The 23,581-nt window shown below is 41.3% G+C and overlaps 1 protein-coding gene across 1 annotated transcript in view; it reads right to left on the bottom strand.

Moving 5' to 3' along the window:
- Positions 1-23,581, bottom strand: part of LOC128778557 (myosin-IIIb-like) — a 121,538-nt gene that overhangs the window by 14,846 nt on the left and 83,111 nt on the right. Inside the window, exons 4-8 of the mRNA XM_053907793.1 lie at positions 20,040-20,223; positions 19,183-19,317; positions 8,330-8,434; positions 7,986-8,085; positions 4,911-4,987 (exon numbers count right to left, since the gene is read on the bottom strand). Of these exons, the coding sequence (XP_053763768.1) occupies positions 4,911-4,987; positions 7,986-8,085; positions 8,330-8,434; positions 19,183-19,317; positions 20,040-20,186 (564 nt within the window). The 5' untranslated portion in view covers positions 20,187-20,223. The remainder of the gene's footprint in view (positions 1-4,910; positions 4,988-7,985; positions 8,086-8,329; positions 8,435-19,182; positions 19,318-20,039; positions 20,224-23,581) is intronic.

The following is a 23,581-nucleotide window of genomic DNA, read 5'->3' on the forward strand; positions in this document are numbered from 1 at the left end:
TAAAATTCTTGGCCAGAGATCAGGTAGGACAGAACAAAATTCTGAAGGTATTAAGCCCCCATGTGGGAAGGCAATATGTTATGCTGAGTACATCCAGTAAGAACGATGTTTGCCTTAAACACCTGAGGCTGAGAGAGAACAGTATGTGTGTGTGTGCACACTCATGCGTGCATGTGTAGACAGTCAAAGCTGAACTCTCTAAGCTAATACCTGTAACATGCAAACCTGACCTGTAGGTTCCAAATGACTGACTGATTCCCCTGGAAATTTGAATTACTACAAAGCAGGGGTGCTAAGTATTTGGAGGGCTGTTATGGGTTGAATTGTGTTTCCAAAAAAAACATTTTAAAGTGCTAACCCTCAGAACCTCAGAATGAAAACTTACTTGAAAATAGTTGCTACAGATGTAATTAGTTAAGATGAGGTCATACTGGAGTAGGGTGAGCCCCTAATACAATATGACTGGAGACCTTATAAGAAGATGGCCATGTTAAGGCAGAGACAAAGAGAGTGCCATGTGACTACAAAGGCAGATATTAGAGTTATGCAGCCACAGGCCAAAGAATACCAAAGATTGCCAGCAAACTGCTAGAAGCTAAGAAGAAGCCAGAAAGGATCTTGGAGGCTTCAGAGGGAGCACAGCCCTGCTGACACCCTGATTTGGACTTCTAGCCTCCAGAACGAGGAGATAATAATTTTCTGTTGTTTTAAGCCAAGTTGGTACTACTTTGTTATGGCAGTCCTAGAAAACTAGTATGGAGTGGACAGTCTTTGACTCCAGGACAGGAGAAGAACACTCTTTAACTTCTTGGCTGACCACATGATCAGCCTCATGGAAGTAAAGGGGGGTGTCTATTTGTACCAAGGGTACTTTCATTGGTGGCTACTGGAATGCTGGAGCTACTACTGTCCCTCAGATACTCACAGGCAATGTTGTCACGACTGCCCCCAAGACAGTCCCCAACAGTGAAGCCATGCAGCTTGCAGAAGTCACAGCCTGGATTTTGATGGCTTTACTGAGCTGCTGAACCAACACACTCTGCAACCACCTACCTCTTGCCTTCCCTGGGTCGTAGTACGTTACCAATATACTCAGTTTATAAAAAATTGTACTGATCTTGACTTTTATTGATTTATTTTTTTGATCTTGACTTTCAGATTAACCCTTTTACTATGCTAGGCAGTATTTCCCCAGGAGCATTGCTTCCAAGTACTATCACCCTAAGAGCACTCCCTAGAATTTTTCTTATTCTATATGGCTGAGTTGATACCGCTTTTACCCAGTATTTTTCAACTTTAGTAGTATCCAAATGAGACAGTGAGAGGAAATAAGTGGAGAGTGTTGACAACATAAGAGTCAGTTCACACTACAACTTTGAGCTGTCCCAGTGAACTATGCGTTTGGACTGCTCATCAACATTTGGTTGTGGTATGGTCACATTCCATTAGCTACCTGGTTTGTAGTACAGCCTATTAGAATTAAATATTGAAGTTACTCAAGCTGGTGAAATAAAAATGGAAACAAAATTGGGAAAAGAATAAGTCGGTTCCATTTCTCAGAATTAAACAGGATCAAGGATCTTTCAGCTGCATTTGCAAAATAAAAGCACTGGTCACCTGCAATTATTTCATTCCCCTGGTATTGGCATTGCATACTTGTTGCCATATTTAATCTAAATTTTTTTTTAACGTTTTATTTATTTTTGAGACAGAGAGAGACAGAGCATGAACGGGGGAGGGGCAGAGAGAGAGGGAGACACAGAATCGGAAGCAGGCTCCAGGCTCCGAGCCATCAGCCCAGAGCCCGACGCGGGGCTCGAACTCACGGACCGCGAGATCGTGACCTGAGCTGAAGTCGGACGCTTAACCGACTGAGCCACCCAGGCGCCCCGCCATATTTAATCTAAACACCACTTATTCACACTAGAGAAGTAAATGTATATTAAGATCAATATGCTATGCAGGCCATCACTTGAAGACAATGTTCATTTCAACCACTACTGATTATACTTCCAAGGACTGCTCTTGACCCAAAGCCTTGCTCACCAGGGAGAGCACACGTTTGTGGAATTGAACTGACTAATGGAAGACTGTTCCTGTGGACACATTTAGGGAGAAATAGGAAGCAAAAAGAAGCCTTGTTGGAAAAAGTAATTCTCCATTTAGAAAAAAAAAATGTGATAGGGGTTGCCTAGGTGGCTCAGTTGGTTAAGCCTCCGACTCTTGGTTTTGGCTCAGGTCATGATCTGATGATTTGTGATTTTGAGCCCCATGTCACGTGAGACCAGGCTCCACGTCACACTCCGCAATGACAGTACAGAGCCTGCTTAGGATTCTCTCTCTCCCTCTCTGTCTGCCCTTCTCTGCTCACTCTTTCTGTAAATCAAAATAAATAAATATACTTCTAAAAAAAAATAAGAAAATAAAAATGTGAGGATTGTGCAGGCTTGAATCCCAAGAAGTGCAGCCTAGAACTCAGAGCATACTGGGCACCAGCACACATCCTGAGAGAGTCTTTGAGGCATGCACGAGCAATTGGGCACTTGCTCCTGAAAGGTACTGTCGAGGTTTCCACACCGCAATCTGCGTACTCCTCAACTTGACCACTACAGCAGGTAAGATGGGACACTGGCTTTTCCCTGCTGATAACACAACCAGCTCCAGACAATCTGGGCAATAGAAGCTCACCACAGACCACAAAACTGCCCCTTACAGAAACAGTCCACATATTTTATTCAACGTGGCTAAAACTGAGAAGCCACAAACACCTCATAAGAAACGTATGAAGCCAAAGGCAGGCTTCTCTTATTCACATTGTGTGATTCTAAGAACACCAGCTTGCTGTTAGAACAAGAACAACATCTTCTGTGTTATGCCACCCTAAATGTGAGTTGAGTGGCCTCAGTTATGCTTTCCTTCAATAACAGATCAATCAAAATCTACAGAGAAATTTTTTAATACTAGTTGTAAAGCCTCCTCAAACTACCCTCCAATTTCATCTTCTCCTTTGGCTTTTTTTAACCAATGGATTCATTCATCCAATAGAGGCTTATGAGCACCTACTCTGTATCAAGCACCATGCTGAGAGCTAGACATCCTAAGACCCTACCAACAATTACAATGGGATGATCATGGTGTACTAATGGAGACTAAAAGGTTGCAGTGGAAACTTAGGGATAGGAGCCTCAGTGTCAGCCATGCATTAGGGAAGGTTTCTTAGGGGATAGAGATGCATTTGAGCTGAGACTTGAAGACTGAGAAGGAATGTTTCAGGGGTCTGAGGCCTGCTCCAGAAGATATAGCAATGCGTAGAAGGGTCAAGATGGATTTGGGATGAACCTGTTCACTACTGTTGAGGCTTAAGAACAAGTAAATTGGGGAACAGTAACCTGAGATGAGACTGGACAGGTAGACAGGGGCTGGAATATGAAGGGCTTTGTTTACCATCCAAAGGAGTTTTGACTCTGTCCTGCAGTGTTACTCAAAGTAGGGTTCACAAGGTCCCTATGAAAATTCTTATGTTTTTGTTTCTGCTGCAGTGATGACTTTATTAGTAATAAAATCAGAGAACAGTGATAAAAACATATTCCAAATATGGATGACCATTTGCCTCACAATTTCAGTGCCTGTATTTATGTTTATTATTAAGTTGGCATAAGCCAAGAGACATGTGCCAGTTAGAGACCAAAGGAGATGCCGTTTGAACAAAGATCACCCTAGCTGAAATAGAGTAAAGTGGTGGGTCACCACGTGGTACAGTACTAAGTATGACAAAATAACTCAAAGTAATTTGTACTGTCACACTCTGAAACATACTTACACTGCAAAGGACAACTGAGTTTCACAAAACAGTGTCATTTGTCTCATTAAATTAAAGGTACTTATTTGAATGATATTGGCTTTGTAGTTTTTTTATAACACATTTTTTCCTTTTAGGTTCATAGCTCTATAAATATAAGCAGTAAGGAGTTTATATCTAGTTTCATGTTTTTTAAATCCTACTTAAAAAACATTTAAGATTTAAGTAAACCCTGGAATCTGCAGGCGTTTTCTTTTTCTCTAAAATGAGCCTGTCCATTACCCACGTATGAAAGAGAGGACCATAGACAATGGCGAGCCACTGAAAAACAATGAGCATATTGATGTGAACTGATTACTGTGTTAGGAGACCTCCCGTACAGTCACACAGAGGAAAGACAGCCATGGGGACAGAATAGATAGAAAGACCTCTAACGAGATGACTGCCTGAGTCCTCTTATTAAAAGCACCCATTTGCTTAATCCCAGAGACCGGCTCAGGGCACAGGCCTCAGTATGGTGGAATTAAATGCTGACCTGGCAAGCAAAGCTGTATCAGTATTTCAGGGTATGCCTTATCTAGTTGGAAAATTCCCCAAACTTCTACATGCATCATCTCACAGAGGGTTCTGTGATGATGCCAGAACCAAATTAGGATCAAATCCCAGGTTTTGCTAGAGAGCCAAAAAAGTACACAAGAGAAGTTGCTATGTACCTGGTAGCAAAAAACAACCAGGACTTCTTCTGTATATGCTGCTGTAATCCATTTGGAGCTGAAATCTTTCTCTTTATCAATAAGCCATGTGTTTGTGGGGCTGCATCTATCCAGGGAAGGCAACTTTTTCTAATTTACACAAAGGCTGGGTAAACTTGCCAAGCCATGACCCTTGGAAAGGGCTGCATCTTCTGGGGGGAATACCTTTTTCTAATTGCATGAAGGTACCCTATGGGTTAGCTGTGACTAAATCCTGCGTTTTTGAGATTATGTGTCATCATTATCACTGACCAAAGCAGAACTTACAGTTCTGAAAATTTTGTGAAGTATATGACTTTCCCATAAAAAGGCACAGTATCAAGGTACTCAACAAACACAAATAAGTGCCTTCTGATTACCTCAGGGGCCATCCAGAACGGGGTGCCAACAGATGTGTTTCTCCGTAGACGTGTACTGGTGAGCTGAGCTGAGACACCTATAAGATAAGGGTATCGTAATTCATCAGTGAGCAGAGGATGATGCTAGACCAGAGGCTGGCAAACTTTTTCCATAAATGGTCAGAGAGTCGATAGGTTTTGCGAGCCACATGGTCTCCATCAGAACTACTCAACCCTGCCTGTGGAGAGCAAAAAGCAGCCACAGACAACACAGAAACAAATAAGTACAGCTGTGTTGCCATAAAAATTTATTTATGGATGCATATAATTTTCACAAGTCATAAAATATTCTTTTCATTTTTTTCCCTCATTTAAAAATGTATAAGTCATTCTTCTCTCACATGTCATACAACAGGAGGCAGATCAGATTCAGCTGAGACACCGTACTTTGCCAACCATCGTGTGGAAGCATTTACCACTCTACCCAAACCACTAGAATAGTTTGTTTTCCTAATGAATGTTCCTATCTATAGTGCTGCAAAATTGGAATCAAAAGAAAATATCAAGAACTAAACCCAAAATATCTTCCTATTACATTTCCAAAATATTCCAGGTGATTTCTCTCTTAAAGTGGTGCTTCTTTTTACAGAGGAAGAAAATTGGCATGTATTATCTATAATAGAGTATCAGTATAGACATAAAAACTTTTTAGTCCCTTATCTTACCTAGAAGCCTGGAAACCTGGCAGGACAACCATGTCAAATGGAAAAAAAAGTTGACTAATAATATTATTATCTAGGACTCAGTGCTGAGGACCTGAATTTTAATGTAATTCCAATGTATTTTATCTATTTTAGTCTTCAGACAGCTCTCTTCTCTATACAAAAGGGAGTGAAGTAGAAGCACAGATGTGTTGGATTAGTAGTCAGAAGACTTGTTTTCCATCCCAATTATGCCTTTTCCTAATTGTATGACCTCAAACAGACTCCCTCACTCTGAGCCTCAATTTTCTTATCCTCAAACTGGAGATAATGATACCTGTCACACCTAATGCCAGGGTTCTTCTTCTTTTTTAAATAAATTTTTAAAGTTTGTTTTTATTTGACAGAAAGACAGAGAGCAAGCAGGGGAGGGACAGCGACAAGGAGACAGAATCCCCGGCAGGCTCCACACTGCCAGTACTGGGCCCAATGTGGGGCTCAAACTCATGAATCGTGAGATCATGACCTGAGCTGAAGTCAAGAGTCAGACGCTTAACCAACTGAGTTACCGAGGCGCTTCCATAAGGGTTCTTCTTAAAGATCAAATATGAAAATAAATGTGAAATATTTTATAAATTGTACAGTATTTTACAAATATAAGGTATTCTTTTATACCAAGCAGAAATCTAATGTAGGGGTGCCTGGGTGGCTCAGTTAGTTAAGCATCCAACTCTTGGTTTCAGCTCAGGTCACGATCTCACAGTTCATGAGGTCAAGCCTGTCAGCATGGAGTCTGCTTGGGATTCTCTCTCTCTCCCTCTCTCTCCGCCCCTCTCTGACTCATGCTCTCTCTCTTTCTCTCTCAAAATAAATAAATAAGCTTAAAAAAAATAAAAAATAAAAAAATCTTTAATTAAAAAATAAAAGAAATCTAATGCAGCCCTTAACATAATGACAAACATTGTCATTAATGCTTGTTGGTGATGAGAACTTAAAAACCTGAATCAGGCACAGATTTGCCAAGGACCCATGCCTTGCTCTGGGTGGGTGGTTGTTGTACTGGATGCTTGCATTCTCTTTATTAGAAATCAAAAGAGGGCTCTCTAAACTCTATTGACCATGGATAATTTGTTATTTTGCCAAGTTCTCTACTGTGATTTTGCTTTAAAGAAAAAACTAAACTTTTCTGTTTTTAATTGCTAGAAATTCCTTTTCCAGCAACTGGAAGTTTAGGAACCTTCTATTGGCAAGATAGGAGACTCATTTCAAATCACAAAACTGGTAAGCAGATAAATCAGCATTAATCCCCATCCTCATCCTTCTAGGCTCTTTCCCTCACAATACATTCACTGCCCTTGGGATTATGTGTAAAATGCATCTCTGATGTTATCCATAGGACATCCATAAGGTTACACCATTCCTTATTCAGAAAGAGGAGCATAAGACTTAAACAAAGTGCCCCTTTGCTGTTTTTCTTTGCTTGTTGTTCTTTTAGTAAATAGATCAATACACCTAAAGTAACTCCATTTATTTTTGAGAAATTTCTTCTGAGCTAATCATTCACATTTTAACACTGAATTCCTACTTAACAAAAATATAATGCATATTCAAAATCATCAATCTTTTCTCCTACTTTGTTGACTTTGATAAAGAACATTTTAAAAAGTGCTTCTGTAAATGTTTTCTCATTATTTGTAATAATCATACTGAAGTACTAACTGTTGTTGAACACATTTAGAAGATTAAACCATTCAATAAACTTAAAAAGGAAAACCAAATGGTTTGATGGTTTGTGACTATCAATACATGAGTGTTGCAAGGAGATTTTAATAGGTCTCTGGCCTTAGGTGATATTGCTCTGCATTTCCTCTCACATTTCCATTTCCTCTTAATGTTTCCAGTTCAACCAGCCTCACATGTAGCAGCAATAATCACAATTTAGAGGGATGTTAGCTCCCAGACCCAAAGGACTATTTTACCTTCTGCTCACTGGGAATAAGTGTGCCTGAGGCTAGAAAAAGTCATTTGAAAGACCAAACTGCTTTCTCTTTTCATATGCAAAAGAAGAAATGACGAAATGTAAATTATAGACAATCGCCCTGAGATGCAAAATTCTTCCCAGAAAACCAAAAAGTTTTTCTATCAAATTTTTCTTTTAAAACACTTTTATTTTCTATCTTTAATAAAACTGCTTCTAAAGCTGAAAATAGATTAACAAACAGCATCTCCTAGGGTGATCCATCTGGTAACCCCCCCACTCTCCAGTCTGTGTTTGACTGGAAAAGTCCCTCAGCCTATGGATAGCAGAGAGGCCCCAGTCTTCTGAGATTCCAATAAATTGTCGCCTTGGGCTAAACTGCACACATCAAGAAAACAAACGACAAGCAGTCATTACCAAAGTCAACGAGCTTAACTCCTCCTTCTGTTGTCAGAAGAATGTTATTCCCCTTGACATCACGGTGGATGATTCGGTTATTGTGCAAATGCTGAAGGCCCTGCATGGCATCCCACCACGACCAAACAACAGGAAAGAGAAAGGGTAAATTTGAATGGTTATTTAAGACAATTTTTACCCTACTATTAAAAATCCAATCAAAGTCCACATTTGGTTACACCTCCTTGCTGTTATGCACCTTGTATATTATAGGGCCATTTCCACTTGTTAATATGCAATGGTGATCCCGAAAGATTAAAAATTGTCCCCTCTGACGTCATCCCCAGCTTGATGGACATTCTTACCAAGAGGGCCCCATATAAGATGTATGAGATCATTGCTTCATCCAACCGCTGGCCGCACCTGAGTAGACCTTTGACAAGCTCGGTGACTGAGCCCCCATTACACAACTGCAAGAGGGAGTGCCGAGGAGAGAGAGACAGCAGAGCACATACAAAAGAAAAAGAAAAAGACGTTAAGAAGAAAAGCTAATTATTGACTTGATGTAGTAAATTTACAGATCACAAAACTCCAGGTCAGAATAATTAAACTTCAGATTTAGATTACACAAAGTACATGTCTAAAAAGTTGATTGTCAAGTGAAATATAAAAGTACAAATTACTTAGACATTTGAAAGAGAAGGCATATGAGTAATCATGGTGACTTATTGGATACTTTTAATTTTACATGAATATTGCCTATTTAAAAAAAATAAAAACATATGCATTTTAAAGATAAGAAAAGATGGGAAGAGGTAAAGATGGATGCCGTTGCTACTGGGAGGAAATAAATCTCAATTCAAAACTTCCTGTCTCCAGGGTTAGCACTGCAGGCATCAGAAGCCCAACCAAGCAGCTCTTTCCAGAGTTGCCATTGCATGTCAAATTTATGGAATGGAGTTGCCTCATATGTGCATTTAACCTTCTCGTATTCAACCCTGGGTGTTCAGCAACTTTATGCCCTTCTTTTTTTTCTGTAATTAAAAATACTGTAAAAGTAAATCTTGCATATTTGCTCTTTGTTATGTATTATATATTACTGAGATTTGAGAGCACATGAACCAGGCATACTATACTTTCATGGAAATGTAAGGGTTTTCAAGGATAATTTTTACTAACTGTAGAGGTCAATATACAGGTTTGGGCTTGCTACATGCTGTCTTAAATCAAAGGTTCTTAATTGGTGTGAGCAGGACATGGAAATACCTTGAAATTGTAGGTATGCATGTTGTATATGCATCTTGCATTTTTTCTACTGAGAAAATTCAGAGCTTTCTTCAGATTCTCAGAGCAATCCTTTCTCTTACAAAGGTAAAGACCCCACTTTAGACCTAAGTTTCCTCTGGGCACTTTGTCTAAATTTTGGGAAAGGTTTAACTAGTGAACATTGGGGGGGGGAACAGGGGTCCCCTGGGTTGTGGCTGCTTGAGTCAAATGGCTTTTGGTAAACAAGGAAATATAAATGGGCACAGATTAGCACCTCTCCTAAAAGAAGACAACTCTTAATCTAACCAAAGATGTAAAAGATCTGTATGCTGAAAACTATAGAAAGCTTATGAAGGAAATCGAAGAAGATATAAAGAAAGGGAAAAACATTCCATGCTCATGGATTGGAAGAATAAATATTGTCAAAATGTCAATACTACCCAAAGCTATCTACACAGTCAATGCAATCCCAATCAAAATTGCACCAGCATTCTTCACGAAGCTAGAACAAGCAATCCTAAAATTCATATGGAACCACAAAAGGCCCCAAATAGCCAAAGTAATTTTGAAGAAGAAGACCAAAGCAGGAGGCATCACAATCCCAGACTTTAGCCTCTACTACAAAGCTGTCGTCATCAAGACAGCCTGGTATTGGCACAAAAATAGACACATAGACCAATGGAATAGAATAGAAACCCCAGAACTAGACCCACAGCCATATGGCCAACTAATCTTTGACAAAGCAGGAAAGAATATCCAATGGAAAAAAGACAGTCTCTTTAACAAATGGTGCTGGGAGAACTGGACAGCAACATGCAGAAGATTGAAACTAGACCACTTTCTCACACCATTCACAAAAATAAACTCAAAATGGAAAAAGGACCTGAATGTGAGACAGGAAACCATCAAAACCCTAGAGGAGAAAGCAGGAAAAGACCTCTCTGACCTCAGCCGTAGCAATTTCTTACTTGACAAATCCCCAAAGGCAAGGGAATTCAAAGCAAAAATGAACTATTGGGACCTCATGAAGATAAAAAGCTTCTGCACAGCAAAGGAAACAATCAACAAAACTAAAAGGCAACCAACGGAATGGGAAAAGATATTTGCAAATGACATATCAGACAAAGGGCTAGTATCCAAAATCTATAAAGAGCTCACCAAACTCCACACCCGAAAAACAAAGAATCCAGTGAAGAAATGGGCAGAAAACATGAATAGACACTTCTCTAAAGAAGACATCCGGATGGCCAACAGGCACATGAAAAGATGCTCAACGTCGCTCCTCATCAGGGAAATACAAATCAAAACCACACTCAGGTGTCACCTCACGCCAGTCAGAGTGGCCAAAATGAACAAATCAGGAGACTATAGATGCTGGAGAGGATGTGGAGAAATGGGAACCCTCTTACACTGTTGGTGGGAATGCAAACTGGTGCAGCCACTCTGGAAAACAGTGTGGAGGTTCCTCAAAAAATTAAAAATAGACCTACCCTATGAACCAGCAGTAGCACTGCTAGGAATTTACCCAAGGGATACAGGAGTACTGATGCATAGGGGCACTTGCACCCAATGTTTATAGCAGCACTTTCAACAATAGCCAAATTATGGAAAGAGCCTAAATGTCCATCAACTGATGAATGGATAAAGAAATTGTGGTTTATGTACACAATGGAGTACTACGTGGCAATGAGAAAGAATGAAATATGGCCCTTTGTAGCAACGTGGATGGAACTGGAGAGTGTGATGCTACTAAGTGAAATAAGCCATACAGAGAAAGACAGATACCATATGGTTTCACTCTTATGTGGATCCTGAGAAACTTAACAGAAACCCATGGGGGAGGGGAAGGAAAAAAAAAAAAAAAGAGGTTAGAGTGGGCGAGAGCCAAAGCATAAGAGACTCTTAAAAACTGAGAGCAAGCTGAGGGTTGATGGGGGGTGGGAGGGAGAGGAGGGTAGGTGATGGGTATTGAAGAGGGCATCTTTTGGGATGAGCACTGGGTGTTGTATGAAAACCAATTTGACAATAAATTTCATATATTAAAAAAGAAAAAAGAAGACAACTCTTTATCAAGATAATAATACGTGAGGATCTATTTTACTCTAATTATGAATATCTGCAATGTTTTAATAAAGGGTGAGTAGATGTTTTTATTTTACGTGTGTATCATTCCCTGCTACATATATGGCAGATACCTTGCATACACATTAACAATCAAAATTACCTGGAACTGAATCTGCCCATTTTTTACCATTTAAATTGCTCATAAGCAACAGTATGACTAAAAATCTAATACAGAATTAGCAGTCTTTAAAATTACAACAAACTTACTATCAGGAACGATTTAGGAGGCACCCTGAAAACAGTGAAATGCACTGAAGGTGACAAAAGTCCCATCAGTTTGCAACTGAAGTTCCCTTGGAATCTACTCTCTACCAATGTCAGGTGTAACTTGTCATTCAACACCGATCACTCTGATGGCCCTAACGTTGAGTACCAGGGTAATAATGGTTTCCAAAGGATTCCTCATTCTTTTGATTCTATGTTTTATGTGACCCTGAAAGGGCAAATAACATTCAATATTCAACCTAATATCCTTTTGGGCAATGAATGCATTTTTAGTACCATGATTTGTATAATAGTCTTAAAAGCTCAGCTTTCTTTCACCAGACAAAAATAATTTTCTAGAACTTAATAAACTAGATTCTACATTTCAAGGAACAAATACTGGAGAACTGACCACAGAATCAAATGGTGATCATGAACAACATAGGACGTGACATAAGGGAAGTTCTCAAGAAACAGAAAAGCCCTTCTAAAGTTGGTGGCACAGAGCTTAGAGAGCTTGAGAGAACAAGGTTAGAGTGACATTGCTCCCTCTTGAGGGGTTAAATAAGGAAACAACTGTAATAAAACTTTAATTTCTCATGACCCTCTTTCACTCTATAAATCTTTCAATCTATAAGGCTTCATGACAACAAAGAGGTGTCCATGTTGAGCAGAAATGGCAGCAGGGCAAGGTGAGGCTGACCAAGGCTGGGATTTTGATAGTTCCCTACAGCCCACTCATGACTTGCAGAAGATTCAGAACTTTATGCTCCATTTGGAGACAGGGACAAGACTAGAGGCTGAATGAGAAGGACAAAAAAAGTGAGGACCTCATAATAGGAAGGAGTATCAGGGACCAAGGACATAGAGAGATACCAAAGCCAGACGGTACGGGGACTTAGGGTTCACCACACAATTCAAGGCCCCTGTCCTCAATGTTATAGCTTTATCTGAGCATCTCCTGTACCCAGATCCAGGTGCCACCCAGGGAGAAGGGAAGAGGAAGAAGAAAAGAAGAGGCTCTAAAAAATTTAAGTCCTTACCCAAACGATTAAGCTTTGACCCAGACTGTGAAAATGGGATATAAACAGAATCTGCCCCTTTCCAAAGAAGTCACTCCATTGGACTAAGTTTAACAGAATGAATTAAAACCAGTTGTCTTCTCTAGGCAGGCTGGGGGCTCAAGAACGAAGTTGAGTTCAGTTATTGAAAAGAAATTTACCTCTTTGTTCTAAATAGTTTGTGACTGTCCAGCTTATGACCCATTACTCATTCATGAATACAATATAGTCCCTGCCCTCAAAGAGGTCACCACCAGTAATGGACACATGAGTAATAAGGGTATGGCATGTGGAAGCAGGGGTGTGCTTAAGGGAGTGTGGTGGCACAAAAAGGGAATGGTGGCGTCTCCTGAGATAGAGTGAGGAGGAGACAGTCGGGGAAATCTTCTCAGAGGATGTAACATTTACGATGACTTTAAAGGAACAAATGAGTTTACAGCAGGTGGACAAGAAAGGGAAGGGCATCTATCATCTATCATCTAAATACTGAGCTACTATTAGAACAAAGGGTGCCAGAATCCTAGGGCAGGGAGATGGGGAAGGAAGGTGGGGAGCAGAAATGACAGGTGTGCCCTGCTAAGGAGTATGGGCTTTATTACTATACACACATGTATTACAACACCATAATAGATCATTAGATAGGAATGGTAAGCTATGGCAAGTTTTAGGCAAGAGGTCTCTGTTCAGATTCGTATTCTACAAAGACCAGGGCAGCAGACTGGAGAGCAGACAGAATAGGAAGACATCAGAAACTGAACACCTGCTAGGAGGTGTTGAAGCAATCAAGAAAGGCAAGGTCAAAAAGCAAAAGTCATGAGGATGAAGATTCAGGGGCAGATACAGGAGGCTTTTAGGAGATAGAATCTGCTGTAATTTCTGACCAGCTGGATGTAGAAAGTAAAGAAGAGAGCCTAGGAATCTTGTGAGACTAAGGAAAACAGCAATAAAGTTCTTTGATCCTCTAAAGCCAAAGCAGTAATAGGAGTACAAGGTACTATAACCCCTTCATCAGAGCTCCCCTCAGCCTGGCCCCTGTCTCAGGGAGGCACATGCTTTGTTGAATTGCAAGTGCACTATTAAAATTCTACTGAGAGAAAATTTAATTAAATGCTGGGTGATGATCCAAGCTAACTCAACCCTGGAATTTTTCCCTGAAACCTCATTTTAGTATCTCCTGCCCTACTTTAACAGTGGCCACTTTTGCAACAGAAGCCTATTCAGCGATATTTTATAAAGGTAGCCAACTTACAAACTTTCTTCATAGCTCTAGAACCTGTGAAGAGATTAAGAGCAGCCATTTTGTCAGCAGGATCAAAACTGAGCTGTGGATTTAAAAACAACAAAAGGATCTTACTGGGTAGGTGCCTTTTGTTCACTAAATGTCAGAGTTTAAGAGCTGTGTGACTTCCTGTGCTTCACAAAAACATACAATTAAACTGTTCAGGGCCCCTTAAGAGGAAGCTGTCCTGTGAAATTGAAAAGCTCCCCAGCAAAGTTTTAAAGGGCAACCTGTGGGTTACAGAAAAAGGACTGTGGGTACCTGGTACAAAAAAGGAAAGCAGGTACACACTGACAATTGTCCTACCAGTACAAATGTTCAGTGAAATGAATATTTTAAAAGCATGACAAGGAATTACATTTACCTGCATTAAATAAATAATCCCCTTAGAACTGTAAGAAGGCAACCGTGCCTCCCGCCCCACCCCTGAATGTTGGCACCTGCAGCCCTTCATTCCCACCCACTCTGCCAGCCATCAGATTCAAACACAGAGGTGTGTCACCATCCCTGCTTTCCTCCCTATGCCCTCAGCATTCAGGAAATGTGGCAGCTGGATGCATCTAGAATTTAATGAGCATTTTGCTGCAAACCAAGAAAAATAGAAAAATCATTTATGTACCACATCTATTTTCCAAAACACCATTGAATATTGATTCAATCACAGTATGTGCACTTGCTAAGGTGGCCATAATTTCAAGCAATAAAATGTTCCTTGCTCAATAAGCCATCAACTTTCCTCCATGTTATTAAAGAATGGCCCATGCAGTACAATCAACAGGCCTCTATTCTAGTCAAAGCTCCAACTTGCAAAGCTCCAACTAGATTCTGTACTGGCATGTTGATTTGACCTAGTCAGATTGCAGAATTCAGAGGAATTTCTCTTTGGTGCCCTTTTGTTCAGTGGATTTTATCTTTCAGGTGTGTTAGGCTCTACAGAGGGCATAAAGCAAAAGATAAGAATTGTCAAAACTACTGAATAAGATGCCTCAGGAAGCACCCTGTTGGACACCGTCCATCTCTCAGTAAGTCCAGAACAACATACTTTTCCTCCACACTGTTGGGGCAGATTGTGTTTATTTTGCTGACACCAGCTGAAGCCAATGGCTTGCACCAAGAAGAATGAACACTGTGTCACTTGCAACTCTAGAGTTCCAGTCACAGTGGAGAGATGCTCCCACTCTGAGAGGCAGGTGGGCCGCAAGACTCCCTACTTCCATCTTGTCTCTCTCCAGGGTGGACAGGGTCACTGTCACACTTCAAACTCTCCCTTGCTTTCTCTGAGCACAGACAGTACATGTACATAGGATGCAAATTCCTCTCCACTCCCAGGGTTCCTATAGCTTCCTTCTGACGCCCAGCACTCCAGTGACTCTCATTCTAGAACCCCACCAGAGGCTGCTGTCTGAAGCAGTGCTTGCTAACCATCTCTGGTCAACCCAAAGTACCAGTCTTAGGTTCCAACCCATCAGAGCCCTGTTGCAACCCTGGTTCGTTCACATGATAAACTTGATTCATGCCACAATATCAGTGGGTGAGAACGGCTTTAAAGTATAACACTTGCAATGAAATTCAGGCCTATCCAGGACTTTCTAGGGCCTTAAATAGAAGCAAAAACTGGACACAGGTGTCTCCCTCCCCACCCCCACTCCAACCTGGCTTAGTTATTGAACTTATACACAAATCTCCGATGAAATAAAACAATTTTTTAAAAAGCTAATTATTTTATCCGGTTTTATAAATATTTTACTTTACAGCCTCATTTATGTGCACTAAACTCCAAACCATTTCTTTTAAGTTTAACACATGATTCATATTGAAATTAACAGTTTCTATCTGCTGAACATTTTATGCTAAAAGGGAAAAAGAGAAAATATAGTTTATGCCTTAGCACATACTAGGTATTTTTTCTGAATACCATGCTTTTCTTTTTTTTTTTTTTTAATTATTTTTTTTTTAACGTTTATTCACTTTTGAGAGAGAGAGACAGAGGGTGAGCAGGGGAGGTTACAGAGAGAGACACACAGAATCTGAAGCAGACTCCAGGCTCTGAGCTGTCAGCACAGAGCCCGACATGGGGCTTGAACCCATGAACTGCAGATTCATGACCTGAGCCCAATCAGATGCTTAACCAACTGAGCCACCCAGGCGCCCCGACCATGTTTTTCTTAAAGGTCTAAATTCTTATTATATTTCATTTAGGTGAGAGATAATAGGAGTTACGGAGTTTTAAATTTTAATATTCATTTCGATGAAAACTTATTCACAAATTTTCCAAAATGTTATTATGTGTGTTTTCTCTCCACACCTTTCTAATATAATAGGTGTCTGTCATGAAAGAGACCTTTGGTTTACTTTCTGCTAACAATTAGTAATGAATTTCAGCAATGACATTTTTATTTGCTTTTGTTTTCAGAGTTGTGATGATTTAAGGGGGCTATTAATAACATTTTTCTGTCCTCTCGAATTGCTCTATAGAGTAGCTTCTCACTGGTCCTTTCATCTCATTCAGCAAGGAAAGAGCAAAAGTAACATAAATTTAATCTCAATATACATAATATGAACAATATTAAACAGATCATAAGTTTATTGTGTGAGTCTCCTAAAGCTTGCCTTGAAAAACTGCAGATAAAGCAAAATAATGAGGGTGCTATGTAGATCATCATGGTCTTCCTGCTGTGTGTGTGTGTGTGTGTGTGTGTGTGTCCAGAAACTGTTTTGCTCCCAGCCAGAGAAGCCAAGTCTATGTTCCCAGGACTGGCAGTGCCACAGGCAGCAGCAACACATGACGGGAGACAAGTTCTCAAGTGTGGTTCTCCCTCCAGTTCTGCCATGTCACTCCTTCCTGGGCCTCTGCTCTTCAACTGAATACCAGGGGACTGACCTAAAGAAAGGTCAAGGCCAGTTCTAGAAGCCTAGGAGTCCCTTTTTCTATAAGCATATTATAGGCACTGGACACACCCAACCACCCAGCAGCCTGACACAGATGGCCCATTCAGGGACAAAAAAGACTAAGGATATCTGGTTCCCCATACTACCAACTTTGGCATGGGCCAAAGCAACTTGCAAAAAGCATAAATGTCAGCATATTGTATTGCTGGTGTATGAATAATTCAGTATCACGGGGCAACTTCATTACCTGTCTGTGGTCACCCTGAAAAAGGAAGCACCTGTCAGGGGAGCATTTGCATGAGGCTTAGTTCATAGTTCTGGGCTCCTTCTCGTCTTTCAAGGCCATGCCCAGCCCTTTCTGGCTGCCGTGGCCATGCCTGAGGGGCTGATGTTCAATATCCTCATCAGGAAGAGCATTTATTCTCCAGGTGGCCACAGGCCTGAAAAGCCTACCTGCCTGCCTGGTCACATCAAGGGGCGGCCTCTTTTAAAGTCCTGGAAAATTCCTGGAAATTCCAGTTCTCCATGTCTGAACATACAGCCTTTTTCAGTCAGGGGGTGAAAATGAACTGAAACTAAGATTTCTTGGTCACTGTACTTCCATTATTAAATTGCAATGAGATTTAAGACATGGAGATCTTAGAGAGCTGAAGAAGAATATAATCAGACACCCTAGAAACAATACTTTCCATGTTCTAAGAAAAACAGCATTTTAAAAATTAATGTTGGGGCGCCTGGGTGGCTCAGTTGGTTAAGCGGCCAACTTCGGCTCAGGTCATGATTTCGTGGTCCGTGAGTTTGAGCCCCGCGTCGGGCTCTGTGCTGACAGCTCAGAGCCTGGAGCCTGTTTCAGATTCTGTGTCTCCCTCTCTCTGACCGTCCCCCGTTCATGCTCTGTCTCTCTCTGTCTCAAAAATAAACGTTAAAAAAAAATTAAAAAAAAATTAATGTTATTCTAGAGCTCACTGTCCGGATAAAATATGTTTTCAGGGAAGGGGTAGGGAATAATAAAATCCAAAAGATGATACTATGAGAACGTGATATATGACAAGCAGACAACTAAATAGACAAAGATGATCTTTGAAAACCAAAGCCACTTACATAGTCATATTCTGAGGAAGGCAATTGATACGACAGAAATGTACAAAGTGGTGTCCCTGCAGATTACCCCATTTGAATATAACAAATGAATTCTCCATACACAGTTGCCATGGCAGCCAGTATATATTGTTCTATGCCCAGGCCCTCTTACAGCCAGGCAAAAGATTCGGACAAGAGGGTAGATGATGAATTGAGGCCTGACCTCTTCTTGCTTGGTGCTTCTCTCTTAAGCTTTCACATGTGTGCACGTGCTCCTGGACTGCATATGGGAGCTCAGGCACGGGGCATCTGCTGGTTCAGAGGGGCAGAATCCAGAACAAATCAGGCTGGGCCTAGTGAGCATGAGGCGACAGACCTGTCTTAATTTACTAACTTTATATATTATCATTATTACACCTTAGCTATTTTAGTCTCATGAGGAATGGAATGGTAGGTAATTGACTCTTTTACACCCAGATACACACATTCATTACCATTAATAAGGAAGAAAAAAGGCAGGATCACAGTGGATACAGTGGTGCTCCTTTCAGATTTCTTCTTCAGAGGGAATGCTGCCAGGAACACTGGCTACTCCCAGTTCCCAACAGCACCACTCACTAGGAATTTCCCCTGGCTCCAGGGAACTGCTTCCCCTAAGGCCACACCCCCTTCAGGGTGGCACACAGCTGTGAGTGGCTGATGCAGAGGTACAACCCAGGACAGCTCTACAAAAGCATCCACGCTCTCTAACTCCTAGAGGATGGGCAGAGACCTCTGTTGCAACTGCACTGCTATTCCAGGTCTCCCTCACCCAGTCTTGCTCTCCTCACTTCCTTCCGGGTCTAGCTCCTGCAAGAACTCTCCAGTAAACCTGCCACACATCATGCTCAGTCTGTTTTGAGGGAATCTGATCTAAGATGAAGATTAATGAATATGAAAGGACTAATCCCAACTTGATGAGTCCAATAAACCTTGGGTTAGCAATTTTTGAAAATGAGTTGCAATCAATTGGAACATGTTTTCTACGAAATGTTCCCAGTTTAAGGAAGAAAATAACCTTTTCTAGCTGCACTCCTATATTCACTTGGTAGGAGAAGAAAAGATTGTTAACATGAAGCAGAGAAACATGAACATTTTCAGCACACAGCCTACCTATAAGAACTCCGGAGGAGAACGCCACATCTGGTAAGGTACTTATGACACACAGGAGGGACCAACTCCTCACATGTGTATCTTACACTATTTAAGCAACATTGCATCTGCTTGTCCCTGGTGCTCTGTTTAAATGGATGGTTACCCAACGGGGGCCTCTTACCTCCAGGACCAGCCACAGCTGTCCTCCCACACAGTGATCCGGTTTGTAAAACATCCCATAAAACTTTACAACATTGGGATGATTAGGAAGAAACTGCAAAATGTTGTATTCTGCCTCAATCTCTTCATCCATATCCTGCACAGGGTAAAAAATACATGCCAGATTAAGTCTAATGTGTCAGGGTGGGTACAGGCATGATATCACTTAATAAAGCATATTGTATATTTTTAATGTTATCATTACTGTATCTTGAAAATACTTAACAATGGACATTCAGATCCCAATTAAAACATTCTAATTATTACAACAATAAAATGTCTTTATTATATCTTTTCTTCTTCAATAATACTACTATAAATATCTATTTTTATTTTTAAATGTCTGAATTTTCAAAGCAGTTAAGGAGAAGTAGCTGGAAGGGACCCAACCCAGGATAGAACACCTATAACCTCACTGTGCAAGACAGCTTCCAGCATTATAACCTCGGTGTTCAGTGCTCTGGAAGAAGATGCCAGGCTAAGATGAATGAATACCACAAATCTAGATCTTTGTAGCTTACAAGGAGACTAGCCTCTGTAGAAAGGAGTGAAATACATTATTCTTTCCAAGAAAATAACTACTGATGAACTCAGAGGGTCAAAACTAAAACAACAGTAAAATGGACAAGAAACAGAAATTCAAGGAGATTTTTAACTCCAAATGGAGTCCCTTCATGCAGATGAGCTGACAAATCATGACTCATTCTGAGATTTCATGCCAGGTTTCATGAAAATCATCCCTAGAACCAGGAAAAGAAGCTGAATGCTCAATGTGCATAAAACACTATATTGTGGTTGCAATTTACTACCATTACTTACACTGATTGGATCCAAAATTTTTACTGCAGCCAGGCTCCCATCTCTCTTGTTAGTTACCTTGTAGACCTTGCCATAGGTGCCTTTACCTATGGTCTCTATAATTTCCCAGGTATCGGTGGGATCTGGAAGCGATTCAAGTCCAAGCATCGTGGGGTTGTAATGAAACAATCCATACAGATGTTTCCTGATGGCGAGAAAAAAAGTTATGTGCTGTTGCACTTCTTAACTAGCAATCTTAAGGTATTTTTTTCTTTTTTATTTTCCCCTTTTATTTTAAGTAGATTTTTTTTTTTAAAAAAACAAAGGGTATTTGAAGTTTTCTTAAGTAATGGTGGTAGAAAGTGGAGGAGTGGGCAACATGATTCTAAAGGAGGAGATTCTATAAGCACTACAGGAAGAAGCAAGAGGGCCAAAGAGGACAACTGGTCATGACTGGACAGTTCTCATTTTAGGCTACCTCTAGGGGAAGTGTTTGAAAGCTAAAGGACTAAGATCTTTGTGCTCAGGTTCTATAACTACGACTAGACCTCGTTGTTGATGGTCACTGGACACCAGTCTCCAACCTCCATGTGCAAAGTGTAGGCTACTAGGAAGGAGGATCTGGTGCCCCTACCAGGCATCAGTCAAAGTCCAGCATTGCTGCCCAGGTCTTGGGTCCTGCAAGGATTAGCCAAGCTCAGACTCCACCCATACAGCAATAGCCCTGTGTGGGAATCACACTGAGTAGTTAACCAGGAGCTGCAAACTCACTTTGCCTATTTAGGCTAAGAACACAGCCCTATGGAGTTAAGTACCAACAGCTTGACAGGCAAATAAAGTCCCCAAGACTGATCCTCTTTAAGTTCGGTTGCTCCTTAATGAAGGGTCCCAAACCTGTCTGCTTCTAATCCCAGCAGAGGGGCCAGACTCCAACAGCAAAAGTCATGACATCCAATCCCCACACAGGGGCCTGGTAGCTACCCAGGCTGAGCACTTCTGCCTCATCTTGGGCATTCCAATCTGCACTTCTAATTCTAATCATTTTCGATACTGCATCCTCTCACAGTGCAGCTTTCTGACCTGCCACAAGAATCCAGTTTTTATCCCTAACCTTTCTGATGGGGGCATTTCAAAGATACTGAAAACCATTACCAAAACAAAATAAAATCCCAGTGACTGTGGGGTTGATGCTGGAAAGAAACTGTCTTTCCAGAGTTCACCTGGCAGGCACACCATGCTTCAAAGGAGCCTACAATCAGTACCTCAAGAGCCCAGGCAATATTTACCCTGGGCTGAGGCACTGACCCCAAAAGACTGGCTGGTCAAATAACTCCTGCCTTTCATCGGTTAGTTTCAAGTTTTGAATAAACTCCAGCCTTTCCTCCTGCCCAGTGTTTAACAAAATCAATCTTTCTCACCACATGCTTCACTATTTTTGCCATCTGTACATTACCTATGCTATTATTTACTAAATATGTTTAAATTACTTGCTTTTTCATATTAGTAAATATCTTTTAAAGGCACTTTTATCTCTACCCTAAATGCAAAACCAGTATCATCTGCCATATATTGAAACTAACCACAAAACGATAATTATGCTAGAAATAATAAAGAGCTATTCAAAAGTTCAGCCAGATTCTGCTACCCCATGCTCTTTCTTTCTAAAAAAAGGAGATAGCTCATCAAATGCTGGAAAGGAATTAAAGACAAGCACAAGGTTTTCCTTTAACGTCATCAGAAGACCTGAGAAGAATTAGCAGAAAATAACTATGTCACCGTGTGTTTCAGTGCTTCTTATTGTGAGATCCCTAAAACCTCTCAACACCTTGAGAACTGTTCCAGGCCTGGCCTCTACAACAGCAAAACGTTGGACTAGCCAGGGTTACTGGTCAAGGCCAGACAGGTTTGGGAGAGTTGTGAGGAGGGGAGAGATGTGTTTCCCAGAGAGAAGAATCTGGCCCATCAGCCTAGATGGAATTACTTTACACTTGCCAGGGTAGTCCCCGTTCCCCCGCCAGCAGGGACACTCACACCTAGGCTCGGTGTCCTGACAGAGTAGTGCTCAAGTCAAACTGTCTGCATGATCCTGGCCCTTCCTTCCCTGACCAGCCCTGAGATGTGAACTGGCTACTCATGTCTCTGCACCTCAGTTTCTTCATTGGCATCATGGGGCTGCTGTGGCTGGTGATACAACATCTTCACAGAGTTGCAAGAAGGATTGCAAGATGACAGCAGAGTCGGGGCACCTGGGTGGCTCAGTTGGTTGGGCGTCCAACTTCAGCTCAGGTCATGATCTCGTGGCTTGTGAGTTTGGGCCCTGCATCGGGCTCTGTGCTGACAGCTTAGAGCCTGGAGCCTGCTTTGCATTCTGTGTCTCCCTCTCTCTCTGACCCTCCCCCACACACACTCTGTCTCTCTCTCAAAAATGAATAAACATTAAAAAAAAATTAAAAAAAAAAAAAAGATGATAGCAGAGTCAAGTGAGCATAATGGGAGCCCAAAGAGGGCATCTGGCATCATAAAAGCAGAGCACCTAGTTCTGGTTCAGAATAGGCAAGGCTCAACAGTTTCCTCTTTTATTTCACTTTTAGCCATGAACTAACGAGAACCAAATTAGTTTTACTCCAATCAGTTAACAGTTTCAGAAAAATGGCTGGAATTTGGTGTGTGCAAAAGAAATTAAATCACAGAAAGTGGCAGTGGGAGAGGACCCTGAAGGCCATTGAATCAAGTGGTTTTCTAATGATTTTTGGCCACAAACCCTTTTGTTAAATTCAAACACTTAGAATGCTGGTGTTTAAGCAGAAAGAAGTAGCCCAGGTCTGGCTGAGGCAGGCTGGGGAACCCTGTGCCCCGTATGGGAGACATGGAGGGTGACTAACCATCCTGGTTCACCTAGGACTGCCTCAGCTTCAGCACTAAAAATCTTGTGTCCTGGGAAACCTCTCACAACTAGGCACACTGAGATAGCCTGTACCCTAGTCTCTGAGGCCTCCTCAGAGCATTATCAGAAAGTCATTGTTTAAGCACCCCCACCCCATCCTCCCTTCCCCTCTGGTATGTTCTAAATTGTATTCCCCCAAATTCATACGTTGAAGTCCGAACCTCCAGTACCTCCAGACATGACTATATTCGGAGACGGAGCCTTTACAGAGGTAATTAGGGGAACATGAGGTCATATGCAGAGCCCTAATCCAATATGACCGGTATCCTTGTAAGAGATTAGGACACACACATACACAGAGAGAAGACCATGTGAGGACACAGGGAAGGTGGGTCATGTACAAGCCAAGGAGAGAGACCTCAGAAAGAGTCAACCCTGCCAGTACCTTGATCTCAGACTTCCAGACTCCAGGACTGGGAGGAAATACATTTCTGTTGTTTAAGCCACCCACTCTGGGGAACTATGTTATGGCAGCCTTAGCAAACCAATACACTTTTGTTTTGCAGATGAAGAAAATAAAACCCAGATTGGTGTCACGACTGCTTACTAGCAACGTAGGAATGGCAACGTGGGCCTCCCTACGCCTGATCCTGTGATCTTTGTTCCACAGAATAGAAGA

The sequence above is a fragment of the Panthera pardus genome, unplaced genomic scaffold (genome assembly GCF_024362965.1).
Source record: "Panthera pardus isolate Hobbes unplaced genomic scaffold, ASM2436296v1 HiC_scaffold_10, whole genome shotgun sequence".
Classification (NCBI taxonomy): Eukaryota; Metazoa; Chordata; class Mammalia; order Carnivora; family Felidae; genus Panthera; species Panthera pardus.